Source organism: Paramormyrops kingsleyae, chromosome 6 (genome assembly GCF_048594095.1).
Source record: "Paramormyrops kingsleyae isolate MSU_618 chromosome 6, PKINGS_0.4, whole genome shotgun sequence".
Classification (NCBI taxonomy): domain Eukaryota; kingdom Metazoa; phylum Chordata; class Actinopteri; order Osteoglossiformes; family Mormyridae; genus Paramormyrops; species Paramormyrops kingsleyae.
The window spans coordinates 26872293-26892385 of record NC_132802.1 but is presented as its reverse complement, the minus strand read 5'-3'; the positions used below and the strand labels follow the sequence as shown (position 1 = coordinate 26892385).

Sequence of the window (20093 nt, the reverse complement as noted above, 5' to 3'; positions counted from 1 at the left end):
TGGGAAACACAATCCTCGACTAAGGCTGTTGTGATATATGGAAATTCTCAAACCGAGAACTGGTTGTTAGAACATCTGAGGAAGATAAATCATTCTGGGCTCCATCACATTCATTCTGTGACATTAACTCTTGATAACTTGTGAATGTGCGTAGCAACCACATCATATGAGATATGAAACACTGAGACATCAGTCCAGTAGTGCCGACTTGAGAGACTGTAGCAAAGTACTAAGTGGTGAAGGAGCCCCTGAAATCCCTCGTCCTGTACCATGGAAAATGGCTGATCGCCCAGTGCAATTTTATCCATTATTTTAGAGGTTAAGTCTTTATCTCTAGTGTTGTTAACTTTGAAGATTACAACTCAAACCGGAAGACTGACACATTGCATGGATGCAGATTTCTTGATTTTTTTAAATAAACATTGGCTGATACTGATACGACGTGCATCTCCAGCTGCCTTGTGCTCTGTGTTGCCTGGCATGTGCTCCAGGACCCCTGACCTGGTTAAGTGGTGAGAAGATGGATGGATATTTAAATGAGCAGAAACGGTACATAGTTCACAATAAACAGTATAGCTAATTAACATAATCAAAATTGAGCTGCTCTGCTATCAGGTAATATAAAATGTAAACACTCTGAAGATAAGTGGTCACCAATGTGTGAACTGCAGACAGGGGTGCCTTAAGGGGGGGGGGGGTAGAGGAGCTAGGATGATTTAAAAAAATTTGGAACATAACTGGATTGGTCTGGGCTGGGGGCCCAGTGTGATAGGCTTTCATGGGGTCCAAAATCTCTAGCAGCACCCCTGACTGCAGGGTAATAGTAACCCACACGGAGCCAATGAGTAGCCCATATAATAAGGCACGGGAAGTTTATTTATGTTGCCCTTCTCCATACACAGAAATAAAGATAAAGGTTGTAGTTTTCTTCCTTTTTAACAAAAAGGATTATTCTGTCATGGTTTCTTCAATTGAAGGAAATTTTGTTACATCCGACTTTGTATCTTCTTAAGACAAGGACCTAGCGAGTTAATGGGATTTCATTTGGTGCAAGAGCAAAATATATCTGAGTATCATCAGCACGACTACAATAAGCCACCTTGCTGTCCTGAGAAATTTGACCAAGTGGAAGCATGTAAGGGTTGAATTAAAAAAAAAGCCCAAGAACTGATCCTTGAGGGACTCTATATGTTCTGGTGGTACATTTGGATTTATAATTGCCTACAGTGACAAAATACCCCCAACCATATAAGTACATTTTGACCCATCCAAGGACCATTCCTGATAGACCTACGCAAATATTCTAGTATATTTAAAAGTATTTTGTGGTCAACTGTATCAAATGCTGCACTGAGATCCAACAGAATCAGAATCGTTGATGTACCTTTGTAAAAGCAGCCTCAGTGTCATGGTGGGAAAGAGAGCCAGACTGAAAATGGTCAAGACAGTTATTCACATTCAGGAAGTTGCTGATTTGATTGAAAACTACTGTCTGTATCCTTGCCTATAAAAGGAAGATGGTTGTTAAACGGTTGTTATGGACTGAGGTATCTAGGTTTCTCTATTTTTAGGAGAGACTCTATAACAGCTGTTTTTAATCGTGCTGGGAATTTGCCTGATAGGAGAGAACGGTTTACGATTTCCAGTAAGTCCAATGATAAGCAATGAATTTTTTTTAAAATGCTGTGGGCAAAATATCAATACAGCATGTAGGCAATTTACGATGTTGCAATATTTCCTTGACGGTTTTACAGTCTATGGCATAGAATTCCGGCATGGTGACCATGGTTATCTTACGCTAGCAGAGTTACCGAGTTTTCACTTTTGGAGAGGGTGGAGGTAATGCCTTACATAACATTTTGAGTTGTTTCATTGAACAAACTCATTGCACTTTGCAGAGGAAAAGAACTTGGGGACTGGCTGAGCCAGGGGGTAATTACCGATATGCCCATGAATCATATTAGTAGTAGTAGTTAAACAGGTGTACCTAATAAAGTGGCCAGGGAGTGTATAAAACATGCAAGGATGCAGTTTAGGTACAAGTACTTCTAACTAATGCATTCATTCAGTATCTGATGGGAAACAAGTGCATGATAGCTGTAGCAAAAGGACACATTAAAAACTTTGCGTTTGTAAACAGAAATGCTATGAACTTGATATTAGCTGAAACATTGATGCAGCATACAATGCTAGGGTACAATTGCGCCCCTTAGTGGTCAGTTGATAATGCTACGTCAACATATTAAGTTCAATGAAACTAAATTGTATTGTAAAATTATATTCTAAAATGAGGCTTTGGTAATTATAGTTTATTTTAAATGTATTTCTGATTTTTTTTTTACAAGTTAATTTATCTGGACAAATGACTGGTTGGGTTGTCTCATCTTGCTCCCCCAGGGAGAAAAGCCTGGAGTCGCCTATGCATGCAGCCGTCAAAGCAATATCACCCAAGAGAGAACCTAGCAAGAATCTAAGTGTAACATGCAACAAATGTAAGAGCATCTAGTAGCATCTGATAGTGCCAAACAATGGAACATGTAAACAGGTAAATGGTAGACAGTGAGCCTGAACAGGATGAAGTTTGTTTGGGGGAAAACGATGAGTCTTAAGTTGAGCCTTAAACCATGTGTTGAAAGTTGTGAGGGACTTTGCAGACTGGATGGAGCTGGGTAGCTGATTCCATTACTGAGGTAACATGCATGTAAATCATCTAGCATGAGTATTATGTTATGTCCATGGGGTGGAGGAACCAACCGCCTGTTAAGCTGCTCATCGTAGGAGGTGGGATGGAACACGGGCCCAGGTCAGTGATACAGGCCATTATTACCATTCAGAAAGAGATTATAAAAGGTCCTTATAAAAAATCTTTCTCAAAATACTTGGCCAACGTATTAGCGATCACCATGATACATACTACTAACTTACAATAAGTCATCCATACGTCCATTTTACAGCCGTTTATCTAGGACAGGATTGGGATATAATCTGTTATAAAAAAAATATTTGGACTCTGAAAGCACATAAATATAATTTAATTGCAGTCGTTATTACCAAGAATTACAATATAATAGCTTTATGAATTACAGCTATTAAGAGTACTAGTTTGTGTGCTGGTGTCTCCCTCTAGTGGCGAAAATTTGAGTGTGGTGATTATATTTATTTCATTTAATTGAATTGAACTGAACCGACGCCTACAAACAACCATTTGTCTTACTTTCAGGGATATTATTAGATGGGGAGTGCTTTTGCATATTTAGACTGTTAAAGCATTCTCCATCTCCATGAGGTCTATAACAGGGGTCACCCAACTCCTGTCCTGGAGAGCTACAATCGAGTAGCTTTTCTGTCCTCCTAGGCTTTTGATGAGCCACACCTGTTCTCAGGTAAATACCAGGAGCAGGTGTAGCTCATCGAGAAACCAGGTAGGATAGAAAACCTACTGGATGGTAGCTCCTCAGGATTGGAGTTGGAGACCCCTGGTCTATAATTAGTGTCTTTCTGCTACTGCAGTGCTTGGGAGCAGACATTCACTTCTCATGTTCAGTCCAGCATCTCCCTGTGCACCTCCCTCCGCTGTAGGCAACGTACTATCAACTAAGCAACAACAATCTAAACTGGGCTCACTGTAAATAATGATGAAATATACACTTTAGCTTTTGTCAATTTTCAAGGGAAGCCGATTTAAAAGCGCGTTTAATTTAAATCTGGTCAGGGTCAAGTTCTTCATGTGTCTTACATTTCTTTAGTACACTGTTTCTCAACCTTTTTTCTGCCACGGCCTACTTTTCACAGGGTAATTATCCCAGGTCATGCCATTAATTAACATACTACTAACTGACTCTAACCAGTAACACATACTTTGCCAGACAGATCATCCCCTCCACGCTTTTAACTTGTTGGCTAAGGATCAAGTACGTTTTCTGAAGTGGTCCTTTTCAAAAATTTCTCCAAGACTGTGTACATGAATGGTTGTAAACTGTAGGGTGGGCTTGTTCTTGGCTGCATTTGATTACATAGCAAGTGCACTTACAACCTATTGGACAATTAATCCATCAATTCTCTGTAAGCACTTGCCCTATTCAGGGTCACGGTGGGTCTGGAGCCAATCACAGAGGCTGTGAGCACAAGGCAGGGAACCACAACCCATCGCAGGGTACACAAACACACTATTCACTCACACACACAATTCAGTATCTCCAATTAACCTCAGTGTGTTTTTGGACTGTGGGGGGGAAGCTAAAGAACCCAGAGGAAACCCCACAATGACATGGGAAGAACATGCAAACTCCACCTACCTGGAACCTGGGGGGAGACTCAAACATTTGACATTTTTGTATTTTATACAACTATATCTTTATAGTTGCAGACAAGTGACCAGAAAGTTCACTTATGTGCGCGTACGTAAGCACTGAATGGCAAAAGAGGACTCAAACTTCTGGTAAATTTACAAATGTTTCATTTATTTATGAAATTTGGGAGAAAATAAATGCAACCAAGTGTCACTATGACGGACCGTCATTTGGGTATCTGCACACAGAGCATTCCGGAAGCCCGCAGAGCCATTTACAGCAAAGGGCAGCAGCCTTCTCATACAAGGAGCAGAATCCATGGCAGAGAGAAGTGAGCAGTACGGGAGGGTGGGCTGTTACTAGGCAACAGTGCCCAGACGCAGCAGAGAAAGTAACGTAGGAGCGCACATAAATAAACAGGTTTGGAGGGCAGAGGAAGGAAGCAGCGCATGAAATGTCAGGCATAGGCAGTCTGCAATCGAACACAGCTACAGTCTTTAACAGCAATAATCAAGTGTATCCACAATGATTTTTAAACACAGTAATTAGGATCTTATGAAACCAGAGGTTATTTACATCAGTGACTTGCCTCTGGTTTACCTTCCAAAGAGGTAAAACTGGACCCCAGGGATGATAATTTTGGTACATCTACTGTTTGGCTTTCAGCTGCTTGTACTGATGATTCTGGCGATTCCGATACAAGCTCTTAAGTTCAGAACTTGTGACAATGCAGAGCCCCGAGGTGATTGTGTCATGTGACGCTGTAGTAGGAATCCACCTTTGGAAAATGTCCCAGAAACATATTTCAGCCAGAAGGTTTGCAGGGTGTGTTCTGATGGTAAGACGCACTCTGTCAACCAAAGAGCGACTAAAAAAGGAATCTGGTCTGCTCTGAATGATGGGGACGGTCACTGAGTAACCAGCAAGTTATTTTGTTGTTTAAGGCACCCACTATTTTCAAGCTTCAACACTCCTAACAGGAATCACACTGCAGTCTAGTGTTAAGAGAAGCATCAGTGAGCATTTCAAGTGGATGATTAACCCCCCCCCCCCCCCCAACTCGAAAGGGTGCTGGGAGTCACATTACTGTCACGCAGCAGGAGGGAGGATGAGGTGCTAAAATCCATCTCTGACCGACATGAATACTCATCCCAATCTGCTGCAAATCAGCCTCCTCCAGAAATGTCAGGACATGCGCTCCTTTGCGATTCCCCTCATTTCTGTGGCATCACTCCCCCCGAAGGCTCTCAGTACCTCACCCTCCCGTCCTCTGACACCTACCAGCGTCATCCTCAGGCTCCTGTCTTCCTGTGTGTGCCTCGCAAGCGAGGGCCCGCGAAGGTGCCTTTCACTAAATGATGATCTGTGATCGCAATGTTTGTAAGGTAGATGCCTACAGTACATCAGCTGAAAGCTTTTCCAGGTGCAGAAATGCTCTGCGACTCACTGTTGACCTTAGGCTGCATCTAGGCAGCGTGAAATCCACCCCTTACTCATGCACACATCCGCCACTGGCTGCCCTCCGCCTCCCTCGGTCGGTTGATGGTGGCGCCCAGTGGACAACGGTCAAGTAGCAGTGCTGCAGGTCAGAAATAAATAAAGTGTCTGAGAGGGGTGCGAGTAAGGCCTCACTCCTTGGGGTGTGGGGGTGGTCTGTCGGGCAGGCAACTGCGTTAGCAAAACGAAAAGGAGAACAGAGGCTGGTAAAATGTCACTTAAGGTCACCATGTGTAAGGTGACAGGAAATACAGACTCTGCAGCCACTCTAAATAAAAACATCTCACATTAAAAAAAAGACTGCCCATTCTTTCTTTGCATTTGCCCATGGTTTTTTTTTTTTAACTATACATTGTGTATCATTAAAAGCACGCTCCAGTGTGGGGGAGCAAACCCCAGCTGAGGATGGTCCGAAACGAAGGTTCTCGTCGTCGACGAGGTGCCATCGAGGTCCGGGAAAGAGCCGAGGTTGAGATCCAGAGTGCTGGTGAGCAGGCCGGCGGGGCCGGGCCAAGACACGGCTGTCAGACCACGCCCTTTATGAAGCTGGTGTCCAGGTGCACGATGAGCAGGCGGAGGAAGGACATCTCCTTGCGCGTGTTCTCGAAGATGACCCGCGGGTCGTCCGACTGGCAGCGCAGGCAGTTGGGCGCCATCACCATGGCCAGGTTGTTGACGTCCATCTTGGTTTTGCTCACATTCACCGGCTGGGCAAACACCTGGAGATGGAGTGGAGATGCCGCATATGAGGTCAGGGGAACGACGTCTGGGAAGATACCGGCCAGGCGGCTCTCCTCATACGAGGGGGATGAAGCCCGCAGCCACCCTACAGTGTTGACACCTACCAGACGGATCAAGTTATAAGGGACTGGGAGAAGACAAAACAGCTATTTCAATGGGCTGGAGTTCACACCCTGCTCATAAGCGCTACGCCAAGAAAGACAGGAAAAGGGAGAGGAGGAGAAAGAATGCAGGCGTGCTGAAGAGGGTATTTTACAGGCCGGAAATGTAGCAAACGAACAAAGGGAGCACAGCGAGATACCAGCTGCTGTGGCTCCTGTGTTACAGTCATCTGACCAGATCTACAGATGCTACGACTCTTTGTTTACTTGTTCAGGTTAATGCGAGAAAACAATAGCTTTAGTGCACGAAGAGCTGAAAGCCCGAAGGGCAGGACGACTTTGATTCAGAACTGGGTGTTGCGCTAGAGGTCACATTCTGACAGTTTGAGGCATGTCACGTGTGTGAGCAGCGCACAATGTTCTCCTGCTGGAGGGCTAAGGATGGGACAGCCTCCCATAATTAAAGGAAACACCATCCCCACATGTGTCAGTTCGGGAAGTTAGGGACCCGCCCAGAACTGGAAAGAGGCTTGTTGGAACTCAGGGCGTTTACCCTACAAAGAAGGAAGGGCCGTGTTAGAAGGGTTAGAGAGCGTGGGTCGGGTCTGGTGACCGTGACTGTCTCTGAGTGACCGTGACCGTCTTTGAGTGACCGTGATTGGCCCATATTGATCATGACTGGCCCTGAGCGACCGCAACCAGCCCAGAGTAATCATCATTGGCCCTTACTGACTAGGACCAGCCCAGAACAACCGGGATTGGCCCATAGCGATTGTAACCGGCCCAGAGCAACTATGATTGGCCCATAGCAGTACCTGCAGGAAGTGGATGAAGTAGCAGAGCACCAGCCTGCTGAGCTCTGGCAAAGACTGCACCACACCGATGGCTGCTTCGGGGTCGTCATAGTTACTGATGCACCGCTGGTAGAAGCTCTGGGGGATGACCGGCTCTTCCAGCTCGCGGTACCACAGCTTCAGGAGGGAGGCTGTGGGAAGGGGGGTCAGCAATGGGAAGATGCCATGAGCATGGAGGCAAACGGCCTTCTGCACCAAAGCCTGGCTGAATGATCTTACTCATCATCCTCATTCCACAGCCCGATATCGGCAGCTTTACGCGGTAGGCGGAGAATCGTACCCGGGACGTTGGGGTCGGAGAGGTTCTCGGGGATTTTCCACTGCTCCACCTGCAGCTTGAGTGCATTGACCTCGTCGATGTCCCCCGGCACCCTGTGAGATGCAGGGCAACCCAGATATAAGCCAGGCTCCAAAACACAGAATAATTTCCTGTGGACTTGGGAGCTTCATTCAGTGACACTAAGTGGTCACCAGGTGGCGCCTGTTCAACATAAATACTGCTAAGGCCGGAGCTCTTGCGAGGTCCTCTGACCCCACAATCCCCTCCAAAGGGTGGATTCTCTCAGCTCCCTGACTTAATAGCTCGACACGCTTCCTGCAAGCAGAGACGTGAACACCGCTGATGTAGTGCCCCAAGGGCGTCACATGGTACAGTGCCAGCCAGACCAGCGCCACTGAGGTCCCTCTGTGGCCAGACACAATAAATGGAAATGGAAATAACACGAGGAATCCATGCAGGGGACTCCCGAAAATAAACCATAAGGATGGGTTTCCTGCCCATTTAACCTCTCGGGGGGGCATTGGAGATGTCGTTAAACAGGAGCTGGCACAAGAGGTGTCTATTTCGCAGATGTTAAATTCAGCTGTATCCTGTTGGCGCCATTGGTCTGCATGCAAAAGTCCCCCATGAAGTTCATGAGATAAAGTTTCCATGGTGTCTGAAGTGGATGCTGAGTCCGAGAGAGTCACAGAGAGTCAGCTTTTATCACAGAGGATATCCACTGGTCGCCTCCAGCAGGAGGGGTAATAGACTCAGAAGCCCTGCAGGGGGCAGAGTCTGAAGCTGGGGTGGAACGCAGACTAGAGAATGCTACTCCCGTGTTAAAATCAGGCCGTCTTTAATCCCAGATCACTTTCAGTGCTATTTGCCTTGTCAGTGGAGATACAGGCCTATGTTGGTGCGCTCCGATCTCCAACCTATGAAGTGGTAGGTTTCAGGTTTTCTGGTGAACCCTGATTGGTCAATGATTAAACCTAAAGGCCTTGTGGGTGTGTTTAGCTGATAAAGGGTAAAGTTCAGCACTTCTGCCGCCTGCCTGTTTAAAGTCTGTTCCAGTTCCAGGCCCAGGGCTGGTGCTGCTTTCACCAACACTGCCCCCCCCCCCCGCCCCCTGTCTCAGACCCTCCCAGCCCCCACTCACCTGAAGATGCCCTCGGTCTGCGCCCCACCCAGCGCCAGCACGTACTGCGACAGCTGCACCTGCACCCAGGGCAGCCTCCTCTCGGGGAAGAGCTCCCTCTGCCTCTCCATGATCTCCTCCAGCGAGCTGCCGAACAGCGAGGGCGTGAAGATGGCGTTGCGCCCGTGGTCGATCTCCTCCAGCGTGGGCTTCCGGAGACCCTGTGGGAGGACAGCGGGCAGGAACGCGGCCATCAGACGCAGCTGCTGCTGGGATGCTGCCTGTGAGACACCCACCAGCCCCCAACACAAGAACTAATCTTCACCTGAATAGATTCTCCCACCAGATCATATCCCTCCTGAACAAGGACCCATGGGAAGCTCACTGCTCCCCATCCAGTCACCCACTGTCCTACTCTTGTCTTCTTAAGCCCGCTGGCATGTACCTCAAGCTATCTACACCACACATTTACCACTTTATTCTTTTGTCTACACTATTCAAATCACGGTCCTCAAGGTCCAAGCACTGCTGGTTTTCCAGCCTTCCTTTACCTGTCAGTCAAGTGTGAAGCCTCTGACCAATCAGAATCAGTAATTATTAAACTAACTACCTGGGAGAACTGAAAACAAGGCCTGGATTTGGAGACCCCATGTCTACACGTTTATTTGCACATCATTTCTATTTTACTTTTATTCCAATTTCGTGTTTTTAATATACCTCTTTCTGCTCTGGATTACATGTTTAATTGATACGTCATGCCTGATTCTGACACTCGCCACCTCAGCCCATGAAACCAGCTTCAGAATCACTTTGCCCAGAAAAAACACTGAGACCGTTAACTAATAACCAACCTACACGCTTCCTTGAAGCATTACCCCCCTCCCACCACAAAGTGCATCCCCCTTACCTTTTTCCCCCCGGTCACCGCCACCTTCTGCAGCTTGCGGTAGCAATACTTTGCGTATGTACTGATGGGGAGACCTGTCAGGGTGGGGGAAGGGAGAGAGCATTTTCAGAAAGGGCCCTTCACCTATGGGGCAGGAGATTCAGTGACGGATGTGCAAGCGATCTGCATGTGGAGGGGGTAACGTAAAACCCTGCCAGAAAATGAAAGGCATTTTCTCAGATATCTAAAAATAACCCCCCCCCCCCACCCCGCCCCGAAAGGCCCCCAATCACTCCCTGAGCAGCTGAGAACACACTGCAGTCCTGCGCTCTGGGTTTCACCCTGATCGGATCTTGTTGTAATCGTGGGGCAGGACCGCACACATGTATGAACCACACAGGGGGGTTCTGGCTCCGGACAGTCGCCCCCCCCCCCACCCAGAATCAGACCCCCTCAGTGGGTAACATGCCAGGGGCTGGAACACGGAAGGCACTGGGCTTAGGGACCAATGTCCCACTGTCTGGTCTTAACAATTTCTCCTGTTTCCACAGCGGTCCTGAGGTTCTGAATCAGCTTTGCTCAGGGAAAAAAAAGCCCCTTCAGTTCTCCTGGAAACATCTACCTGGAACTTTTCCCAGGACCGGGCCTGGAGGAACACGATGAACTGCAAAGTGATTTACCTTATGGTGTAAATATGACTCAACTTCAGAAAAAAAACCAACAAATAAATAAAACGCCGGAAAATCATCTGTGGTGGTGTGAAGGGAAGGGCAACGCGGAAGCCCCCCCCCCCCACCCCTCTCTCTGCACACAGGGCCCGGTGAGCAGCGGCTCGGCCCCCAGCCCATGATAATGGCGCCACCTGTCTCCCGCTCGGAGCCCCAGGTCACAGCGATGCCTCGCATCCCACTCCCCGGCAGCATGGGGGCGCCGTGTTCGCGAAGGGCGACCAGACTCCGGCCCGCTTTCTCTTCCTGTCCTCCTGACAACAAGCTCACTCTTTGCTATCTAACCTACTTTAATGATGTTCCACTGCAGCTCCCCCCCCCCAGAATGCTCCGCACGCCTAACCAGGCTCCGGCTCACATTACCACTGGAATGGACAGCACTCAGAGAGCAGGGCAGAGGCAGTGCCGCACGGAGATGGACGGGGGCAGCCAGGAGGGGCTGGCTGGTGGGCGGGGTTTGGTTGGTGGGCGGGGCCAGGTCGAGCCTGTGCTGGAGCTCCCGGCTGAACCATTAATAAGTACTCGCAGATGTTACCTCACGCCAAGCGTGAGATGACGGGGCATGCAGAAATCCACAGAAAGGGAGAGAGGGAAGGGGAGAGTAGGGGAGAGAGAGAGGAAGGGAGGGATAGAGTTGGGGGAGAAACAGGGAGAGACGAGATAATGCGAGAGAATGAGTAAAAGAAGAGAGAGAGAATTTGAGGGAGAAAAGGAGACGGTAAGATGGGAAGGAGGGAGAGATGAGGCAGTGTGAGTCAGAGAGGAGACCCGTACAGCGGAGGACAGGAGGAGGAGTCGGCGCACAGGGACTTCGAGATCTCGTCTCCTCCAGCAGACATTTCCTGCACTGATCAGATGCAGCCAAAGAGAGGATCCCTCAAGAGCTCACCTATAAGGCGAAATATTCCATCTGGCACCATCCCGAGGAACGGGGGGGAGGGCAGTGGGGGGCGTTCAGAGGCTTCGCTGGGGGTCCGAAGGGCCAGTTGGGAGGGGTGGGGGGTTAAGGTCCACACTGAGGTCTGAACTGCCAGCATGTGCACCCCCGTATCTGCCCAAGAGTGATCCAGCCTGGCTCACCGACATGCAATAAACCGGCACACGGACAGCTTTGGCAGTGGGGGGGAGTAGCGCCCCAGCCCTGCCCCCACACATTTACATTACCAATGGCTGATGCTGTAATGGTGGGGCGTTAATCTCTGAGTTTCGACAAAGACTCCCCCCCTTACTCCAAGCTACAGCCTCAGTGCGCCCTCGTCACTTGCTCCCCTATTAATGCAGGCTATCCCCCCCCAAGGGATACCCAAAGTTTGGTTATGGCACACAGTTGGGTGGAGTTTTACTGTGCCGGCCCGCTCACTCTGCACCGCTGAGTCCAATCGGGTCATGGTAGCCAGACGGCCTAGTCCTGTGGGACAGGGACCGGCACGTAACCTCAGAATCACAAAGACACCAAAGCCCATGTGGTGCCACAGCACAGCTGTAAAACCACCCAAATCACCACAGGAGCCACTCGGCCCCACCCTCGATGGCCCCTGCTGTGTTCCGTCCCATGTCTTAAAACCCTGAGTATGTGAGAGGCACTGCCGTGACATTTTTGTCCCCCCACCTGATGACCTTCTATTCACTCATGGGTTTGCCTTGGTGGGGAGGATATACACTAGGATACGTGCTACATGCTGACACAGACACAGCCGGACATACAGGGGGGCTCTCTCTCTCTCTCTCTCTCTCTCTCTTCACCTCCAGCTGCAGGGCCATTAGTGCACAAGTGACTAACTAAGCTATAAACAGGACAGACACGATTACCCCTTGGGGGGGCAGCCAGAGTACTAATTATCAATGAGCCAGACCCATTAACCTGGGGACGGTTTTAAAGACTTTCTTTCTTGTAAGAGAATCACAAAAAAACAAGCCAAGTTGAATTTAATCGGGTTTCCAGGATCTTAGTTTTAGCGGGATCCTTCTGTTCGGCCTTCAGCACTGCTGGGGTACGGCGACCTCGTGTACGCTGTGGATGTCTGACGTGGGTTTGTGCAGGAGTTTCAGCATGAGTGGGGAGTCTTTCGTTTGTGTTGCAGAGAGGCACCCGAAGGCGGGAATTAGCTCAGTGATGGGATCCCTGCTCCTCCCCCTCTCCCTAACCCCATCCCTAACCCTCTCCCTCACCCTAACCCCATCCCTGCCCATCTCCCTCACCCTAACCCCATCCCTGCCCCTCCCCATCTCCCTAACCCCATCCCTGCCCCTCCCCATCTCCCTAACCCCATCCCTGCCCATCTCCCTCACCCTAACCCCATCCCTGCCCCTCTCCCACACCCCATCCCTGTCCCTCCCCATCTCCCACACCCCATCCCTGCCCCTCTCCCTCACCCTAACCCCATCCCTGCCCCTCCCCCTCACCCCATCCCTGCCCCTCCCCATCTCCCTAACCCCATCCCTGCCCCTCTCCCTCACCCTAACCCTAACCCCATCCCTGCCCCTCCCCCTAACCCCATCCCTGCCCCTCCCCCTAACCCCATCCCTGCCCCTCTCCCTCACCCTCCCCCTAACCCCATCCCTGCCCCTCCCCCTCTCCCTAACCCCATCCCTGCCCCTCTCCCTCCCCCTAACCCCATCCCTGCCCCTCCCCCTCCCCCTCCCCCTAACCCCATCCCTGCCCCTCTCCCTCTCCCGCCCAACACGTCATCTCTCGCGGGTGGTTGTGCTCCAGGCCAGCAGGACAGGATCGGCACACTTCCAAACGTTTCCAAAGACTCGAGGGTGAACCCAAAGCGACCGGCACATGCCGCTCCATACGGAGGCCATTGGTACTCAGAGCAACAGGTGTGTCCTAAAAAGCTGCCCTGTTGGCCGCCTTCTCCAAAATGTCCACCCAGGGAGGGGGCTTGCTTCGCCCTTGCTGTTTTCATTGGAGCACGTGATTGGAGCACGTGATTGGAGCACGTGACGCACCGGCCCCCAACATCACACTACATGTCATGTGCCCCCCAGCGGCGAGACGTGGAACTTACTCTCTTCTTCCTCCTCGAGGTTCTGTTTTCTCTTCTTCCTCGATTTTGAGTTCTTTTTGTTCTTCAGGTCCTGCTGCTCCATGATGTTTTGCATTACTGGACAGCAGGTAAGAGGAAAACAACAGAAAGAGGGATATGTGCTGTTTGAGAGTCATCGCCGAAACATTTGGAACATTTAATGACATTAAACTGGAATGAAACACCCTTTGTTGCACTTGGCTGAATTTAACCCCAACGCTTTTCCCCGCTTTGTTTTTCTCATTTTTGTAACTGCATCCTGTTTGACTTGCTGTATTTAGGCCCAGACCCGCTATTAAGCTAGCAGAGAATTTCAGGCTACATGGGGCCCGCTGGGGACTCTCCATTCATTTCTATGGGCAAAACCCTAATCCCAGCAATGACGACCTTAACCCTACCCAGTCCCAACCTTAACCATAAGTAACCAAACACAATATGAGACTTCTGGCTATTTTAGCTTTTTGACTGCATTCATTTTTATAAAATTGAGGTTTATATTGTATGGATCTGAAAAATGTGGTTAAAAATAACAGGTTTGGCCCCCACAATGTGGTAAATACTAACATACACGCACACACACACACACACACACACACACGCACGGACACACACACACACACACACACACGCACGGCCCGGCACGCTCACTCATGTCGTCGCAGCGCGGCTCCAGGTGCCGCTGGATGTAGCCCTCCAGGTAGCGCCGGAACTTGGGTGACGGAGAGAAGAAGGCCAGGCTGACGGCCATCAGCTCCCAGCCCGCAGCTAGGCTGCGCAGACACAGGTTGTCGGTGGTCTGGCGCACCAGCTGCACGTAGAGCTCGTCCCGCAGGCCCTGCATGCCCCAGCACTTAGTGACGATGAGTAGCGCCACGTGGCGCCGGTCCAGACGGCTGGCCCGGTCGCCCATGTAGGCCTGCACCAGCTTGAACATGTCGCAGGCCTCCTTCTTGATGCTGCGGTCGCTGGTGATCAGCATGGGCTTCTTGATGGATCCGCGGTTCCAGGAGAGCATGTTGGCGATAGAGACACGCCGCCTGAACAGCCCCTGCGTGTGCAGGTTCAGGTTCTTGCTGGCCCAGTCCACCATGCTGGCGTCCGGCGGCGCCTTGCACATGCTGCCGTACGAGAAGTGGTAGTCGGCCCTGCCTTCTCCCGCTCCCACTGGCCCCGGGCCCCTGCGCTGGGCGCTCAGAGTGCCGCCGCAACCACTGTCGCCCCCTTGTGATCGGCTCTCTACCTGGCCCTTGGATTCCAGTGTTCCAGCCTAAAGACAGACAGAGAAACAGGAGGAAGAGGATGTTACCGGGGCATGGCCAAGGCTGGAGAGGAAGAACCGGGTGCAGGACGGAGGCTGGAATCAGAACAGGAGGCGGAGCCAATGCTGGCGTAAGAACAGGGGGCGGAGCCAATGCTGGTGTAAGAACAGGGGGCGGAGCCAATGCTGGTGTAAGAACAGGGGGCGGAGCCAATGCTGGAGAGTATGAATGGGGGGTGGGGTAAAGGCTAGAGAGGCAAAATTGGGGGAGGCGCTGGGCCGTCACTGATGGGCAGTAGTGATGACAAGGTGGGGCTGGCAGTGACTAACAGGCAGTGTCACAGCACCTTGCAGGCCTGTCGCATCATTCATCTGTCTCAAGCTCCAACAAAACAGAGCTCAGGGCACAGAAGTATTAGACTGCTTCAGTCCCCAAACAAGCCACTAAAAATGGAAAGTGCATCTGAGAGTCCCTATAAAGGATTTTTAATGGTGGACAGTCCACAGAGGACAAGAAGGTACCTGCACAGGTCCAGCTTTGAACTGAAGAGGAGATTTGGTTTCGATTGTCTCCACCCCAGTTGCATGATAATGTCCGAACTACATTTGAAGAACCATACAACTCCCACAGAGCAGCCGATGACCTCAGTGATGACACAATCAGGGGGATAGACTGGGAAACATGTACTTCCCTTTGAAGTAACAATCATGTGCGTCATGGTGCTGATGAACACCTGGGACACCGTGAACCGCTTATCCACCGACAGATCACACCCATTGGTATTTCATACGCCGCACACTGACTGCACGTAAGGCAGCCACCGTCCTCGATGGAAAAACGGGCTCACGACAACCTACAGCTTGAGGAGACACCAAGGGCAAGCGAACCCTGGAAACAGCAGGAGACGTGAGTGAAAGTCTGCCGGGTCTCGCAGAGGCAGCCTCCCCCTTCCCGTAATCTCTGCTGCAGACGGGGCACCTTGGGGGCTATTAATGACAGCCGGCCGGGCCAGGGACTCAGAGTGTGTCCAGAGAGTGCCTGACGACAAGCGGGGGCCCTTAGCACTGTCACCTACCGTTAATCTGACATCCAGGCGCCCCCCCCACTCAGCAAGCCTGAGAAAAACCAAAGACACTGCAGCCACAGTCTCCCTACCCCTAGCACCAACTGCTCTTAAACAGAAGGGGGCGCCATTCCAGGACTCCTCCAGTATACTCACACACACCACACCCACATAAACTGTCAGACACTGTAATATCTGTGATGCAGCTGGAATCCTGTCCAGTATGTCACCTGCCTCCTTGCTGGCTCCAAGGTCATTGTGACCCAAGACTGGACACAAATCAAAGGACAGACTGATGTCTGTTATGTTTCTGGGCACGCCCCCCCCCCCCCTAAGCAGCCAATGGGAAAGGCTGGTTTGGTTTCCGCAGAGCCCTAACCCACCCGCCGTTTCCGGCTGACGCACTGAGACGGGGGTCTCACTCGAGAGCTCGGAATTTTTGCGATTTCCTGGGTACATTAGCGCCTCTTCCTTCGGTGGTGAATCAGCGCTGTGTCACTTGGTGAGCATAGTGGCGTTCACTGTGTTTGTGTTCCCATGTCTCTTCCTCAGTCACATCTCTAAAAAAACGCCTGCATTTGCTTTTCATTCAGTCAGGGGTCTGTCTGCACGCCGCTGTGCCAAAATCAGGGCTGTGCCTGCAACTGGCACTCGGGAAATATCCAAGTGGTTCTAACTCTGCACTGCACCGTTTTTGAAAAAAAAAAGCAGCTGAGGAGAAAGAGTACCAAGCACACCGAGACGATGTGGGGAAAAAGGTACTTTAAGGTTTAAGTCCACAATGCAGGTTCACTAATGTTCTAGCTCTGACTTGCAAGGTGAATTTCAGTCCCACAGCAGTGACAGTGGTGCACTATCTGCTGTTGGCTGGATTTGTTCTAATAAACCTAACAAACCAAACCCCCCCCCCCCACCCCACAAGTTCTCCTAACCACACAGCTGCTTAGAGGTCACCTGACCCCACCCCTCATGGCCGCAGTCCTGATCACGCTCGGTACTACTGCCCTGCTTCAGCTTCTCCTCTAACCTGTGAACTGAACAGCTTCAGGATCCCCAGTTTGGGGGGGGGGGGGGGGGGGTTACAAAGCGACATTCCAGTGAGAAAAAAAGGGAGATGGAGGAGGTGCAGAGTGCTGGCCACCTGTCTCAGTCCAGCCGGAGCCTCGTTCCCCCCCCCACCCCCATTCATCCACAGCACTCAGACTGCTCCCCCCCACCTGTGGCCTGGAGCCGACGTGTGAACTGATCTGTAGTACCTTAGTTCCCCCATAGGAGGTGTCCTCCCGGTTATGGGGGGGGGGGGGGGTGGTGACTAACAGAAACTCAGCAAATGCAAACATGCTGACTATGAAGAGTGGGAGAGATAAGGGGTGCGGGGGGCACAGAAGAGGCATTCAACTGCATATGCTGGGCCTGTCCGCAGGGGGGGGGGGGGGGTTGGAGGCAGCGAAAGGCTTTCCCCGGAATGGAATGTTCCGGCTTTGGAAACAGGAAGCTCTCTCTCGCATTGTTTCTGCAGCGACAGGATGGAGACGCACGCCTGGTGGGGACCGGGGGGGGGAGCGCGGATGATGGCGGGGAGGCTGCCTCTGGTGCCCTGAGCCCATCACTGTCCTGGGGGGTCAGGGGGTGTATAAGGAAATACTCAAAATCAAACAAGATTCTGGATATTTGTAAGACAAGCCCCCCCAAATAAGCTGAGGTACATGACAGCGTATACACACACACATACACAGAGTCACAGACACACACAGATTTGTAGACATATATTTGTGGGGACTCTCCATTCATTTCTATGGGGAAACTCTAATCCCAACATGAAGACCTTAACCCAGGGGTCTCCAACTCCGGTCCTGGAGAGCTACTGTCCAGTAGGTTTTCTGTCCCACTTGGCTTCTGATGAGCCTGGTATTTACCTGAGAACAGATGTGGTTCATCAGAAGCTGGGTGGGATAGAAAACCTACTGGACGGTAGCTCTCCTCCTGCCTTAACCTCTATCCAGCCATTCACAGATCTTTGTAGGGACCTGAAAAATGGTCCCACAATGTCAACATAACAGGCTTTTATTACATAGTGGGGAACATTTGGTCCCCACAATGTAATATAAACATAATCCACGCGCACACACACACACACAGTGTGTACCTGGGAGGGGGACCTGGGTCCCTCCTGATTGGTCAGGCTCATCTGGCTTGTCACGCTCTTTTCCATGGAGTCCACCTTCTCATAGGTGCGTTTCTGCCGGCCAGTGCCCTCTGAGGCCAGCGGGGAGACGGGGGCGTCGCCGTGGCTGCCGGAGCGGTACAGAGAGCAATTGCTGGAGCCCACGTGCTCGCGGGCGGCGTGCTTCCTAAGGCCGCCGCCGTGGGGGGCGGAGCTCTCGCACATCTCCGTGTCCAGGCTGCCCTTGCTGCCTCTCAGGGTGCTTGAGCGGCTCACCGCTGCCTTCACCTCGGCCATGAGCTTCTCGCTGAGCACGCCCAGCTCGCCGCTGCTGCCCGCCGAGCCGGGCCGGCCCTGCGCCGCCAGCTGCCGCTGCCAGGTCTTGCGCCGCAAGCTGGGCGAGGGTCCCGTGGAGTAGCCCGAGTCCTGGTGGCCGGCCCCGCTGGGGCTGCCGTACTCCTGCGAGGCGGCGCTGTTCTGCCGGCTGTGCCGCGCCTCCATGCTCTTCAGCACGCCCGCCTCTAGGAGGCGCCACGAGTGCTTCTTGTCAGCCTCCTTCTTGGGCGGGGTGAGCTCGGACAGGGCGGGCTGCCGGCTGGCCCCGGGGTCCACATTCACCATGTGCTTGATGCACTCCTTGCCAGCGGCGCTGTACTCGGTGGCAGAGGGACTCCTCTTGTGCTTGGAGCCCTGGTGGGAGGTGGGATGCGGCAGAAGCCGCTGCTTCTGGAGGCTCTGTGAGGGGGTGTACTGCGGCGGCAGGGAGCGGGTGAGTGAGTGCGCGCCTTCCACTTCCATCTCCACCGGAGGCTCGTCGTAGATGGGAGATTCCAGGGGCGGCTCGTCGTAGATGGGTGGGGTAGCCCCGTATTTGGGTGACGACGGCCGGGGGGTCCCCGCCTGTGACCGCTGCGGGGTCTGGTATGTTGGGGAGGAGGAGGAGGTGGCCCTGAAGCTCCCGTTGTCCCCCTTCCTGAGGTTCACCGCCTGCCTGGGCTCCGCCATCCTGCCGGAAGAGCTCGCCTGGACCCGGATTGCCTGCCCCCCCGCAGCCAGGCTCACGGCACCCCCGCTGTGGTGCGGCGGGGCACTAGCGTGACTGGCCGCCTGGTTCCTGCCGATGCTGTTCACCTTCACCAGCAGAGCCGCCTTGGAACCAGGAGCTGGCTGCCATCTTTGGCCAGAGTCCCTGTAACAAAATCAGACACAGGATGCAGTTTGCTGAGAGTCAACCAGTGTCTGGACTTAAAACGTTCACTGACTTACACCCCCTTTTTTGGCTAACCCCCTGCCCCCCTCCCTCAGGGGAACCTTGATGTTTGAGCTCCGCATTGCAGCAATCAGGAGACAGGAGGGGTCAGGAGGCGTCCTGGTTACAAACCAAAAACAAGGTCGCTACATGTTCACCAAAGCAGGTCGTGGAAATGGGGGGGCTGTGGACACCCTTCCACAGCACTAGCCCCACCCTCCCCCATGTACGCAAACATCACGCAGTCATGCTTGCGCGTTCACTCATAGCACAAACACAACAGGAAACGCGGAGCGGCTCGCTCAGCTGAAGGTCAGAGCCCAGGGCTGTGAAAACAGGAATTCACACGGGTTCATGCTGAAGTGTCTCTCTGTCTCACAGATACGCGACTACCCCTGCTGTCAGGACATCCGATCAAAAGTCAGACAAACTCCAGGGGCCTTCAAACTGATTTATACAGCAAAAAAAAAAAACAACAGAAAACTACAAAAAGTCTGGATCAAACTGCCGAGTGGCTAATTCTGGAACCCGAGACAATCTCCCAGTTCAGAGTAAAAATACCCAGAAGTCTCTGAGTCACTGCTCCTGTTAACCCGCCGTGCTCCATGCCACGCTCTTTACAGCATGAAAACGGGAAATAACATTCAGGAACCCAAAAAATGAACATGCTAACGTACCAGAAATACCAACGTGTACTTCGAGGGTCCGCACCAGTCTAATGAGTGACAGCAACCGCTGCAGAAGCACAGATGAACCCTTCAGAAAAGAGTGCAGCGTCCTACTTACTCTGTGAATGTGGAACAGCCTCTTTAAGGCACAATTTCTGTCCT

The 20093-nt window shown here is 51.7% G+C and overlaps 1 protein-coding gene across 1 annotated transcript in view; it reads right to left on the bottom strand.

Annotated features, from left to right (window-relative positions):
• Window positions 1-4439: 4439 nt before the first annotated feature.
• Window positions 4440-20093, bottom strand: part of LOC111860616 (rho GTPase-activating protein 39-like) — a 46544-nt gene continuing 30890 nt past the window's right edge. Inside the window, exons 3-10 of the mRNA XM_072712946.1 lie at window positions 17997-19203; window positions 14177-14795; window positions 13511-13606; window positions 9790-9863; window positions 8904-9103; window positions 7763-7854; window positions 7444-7613; window positions 4440-6505 (exon numbers count right to left, since the gene is read on the bottom strand). Of these exons, the coding sequence (XP_072569047.1) occupies window positions 6311-6505; window positions 7444-7613; window positions 7763-7854; window positions 8904-9103; window positions 9790-9863; window positions 13511-13606; window positions 14177-14795; window positions 17997-19203 (2653 nt within the window). The 3' untranslated portion in view covers window positions 4440-6310. The remainder of the gene's footprint in view (window positions 6506-7443; window positions 7614-7762; window positions 7855-8903; window positions 9104-9789; window positions 9864-13510; window positions 13607-14176; window positions 14796-17996; window positions 19204-20093) is intronic.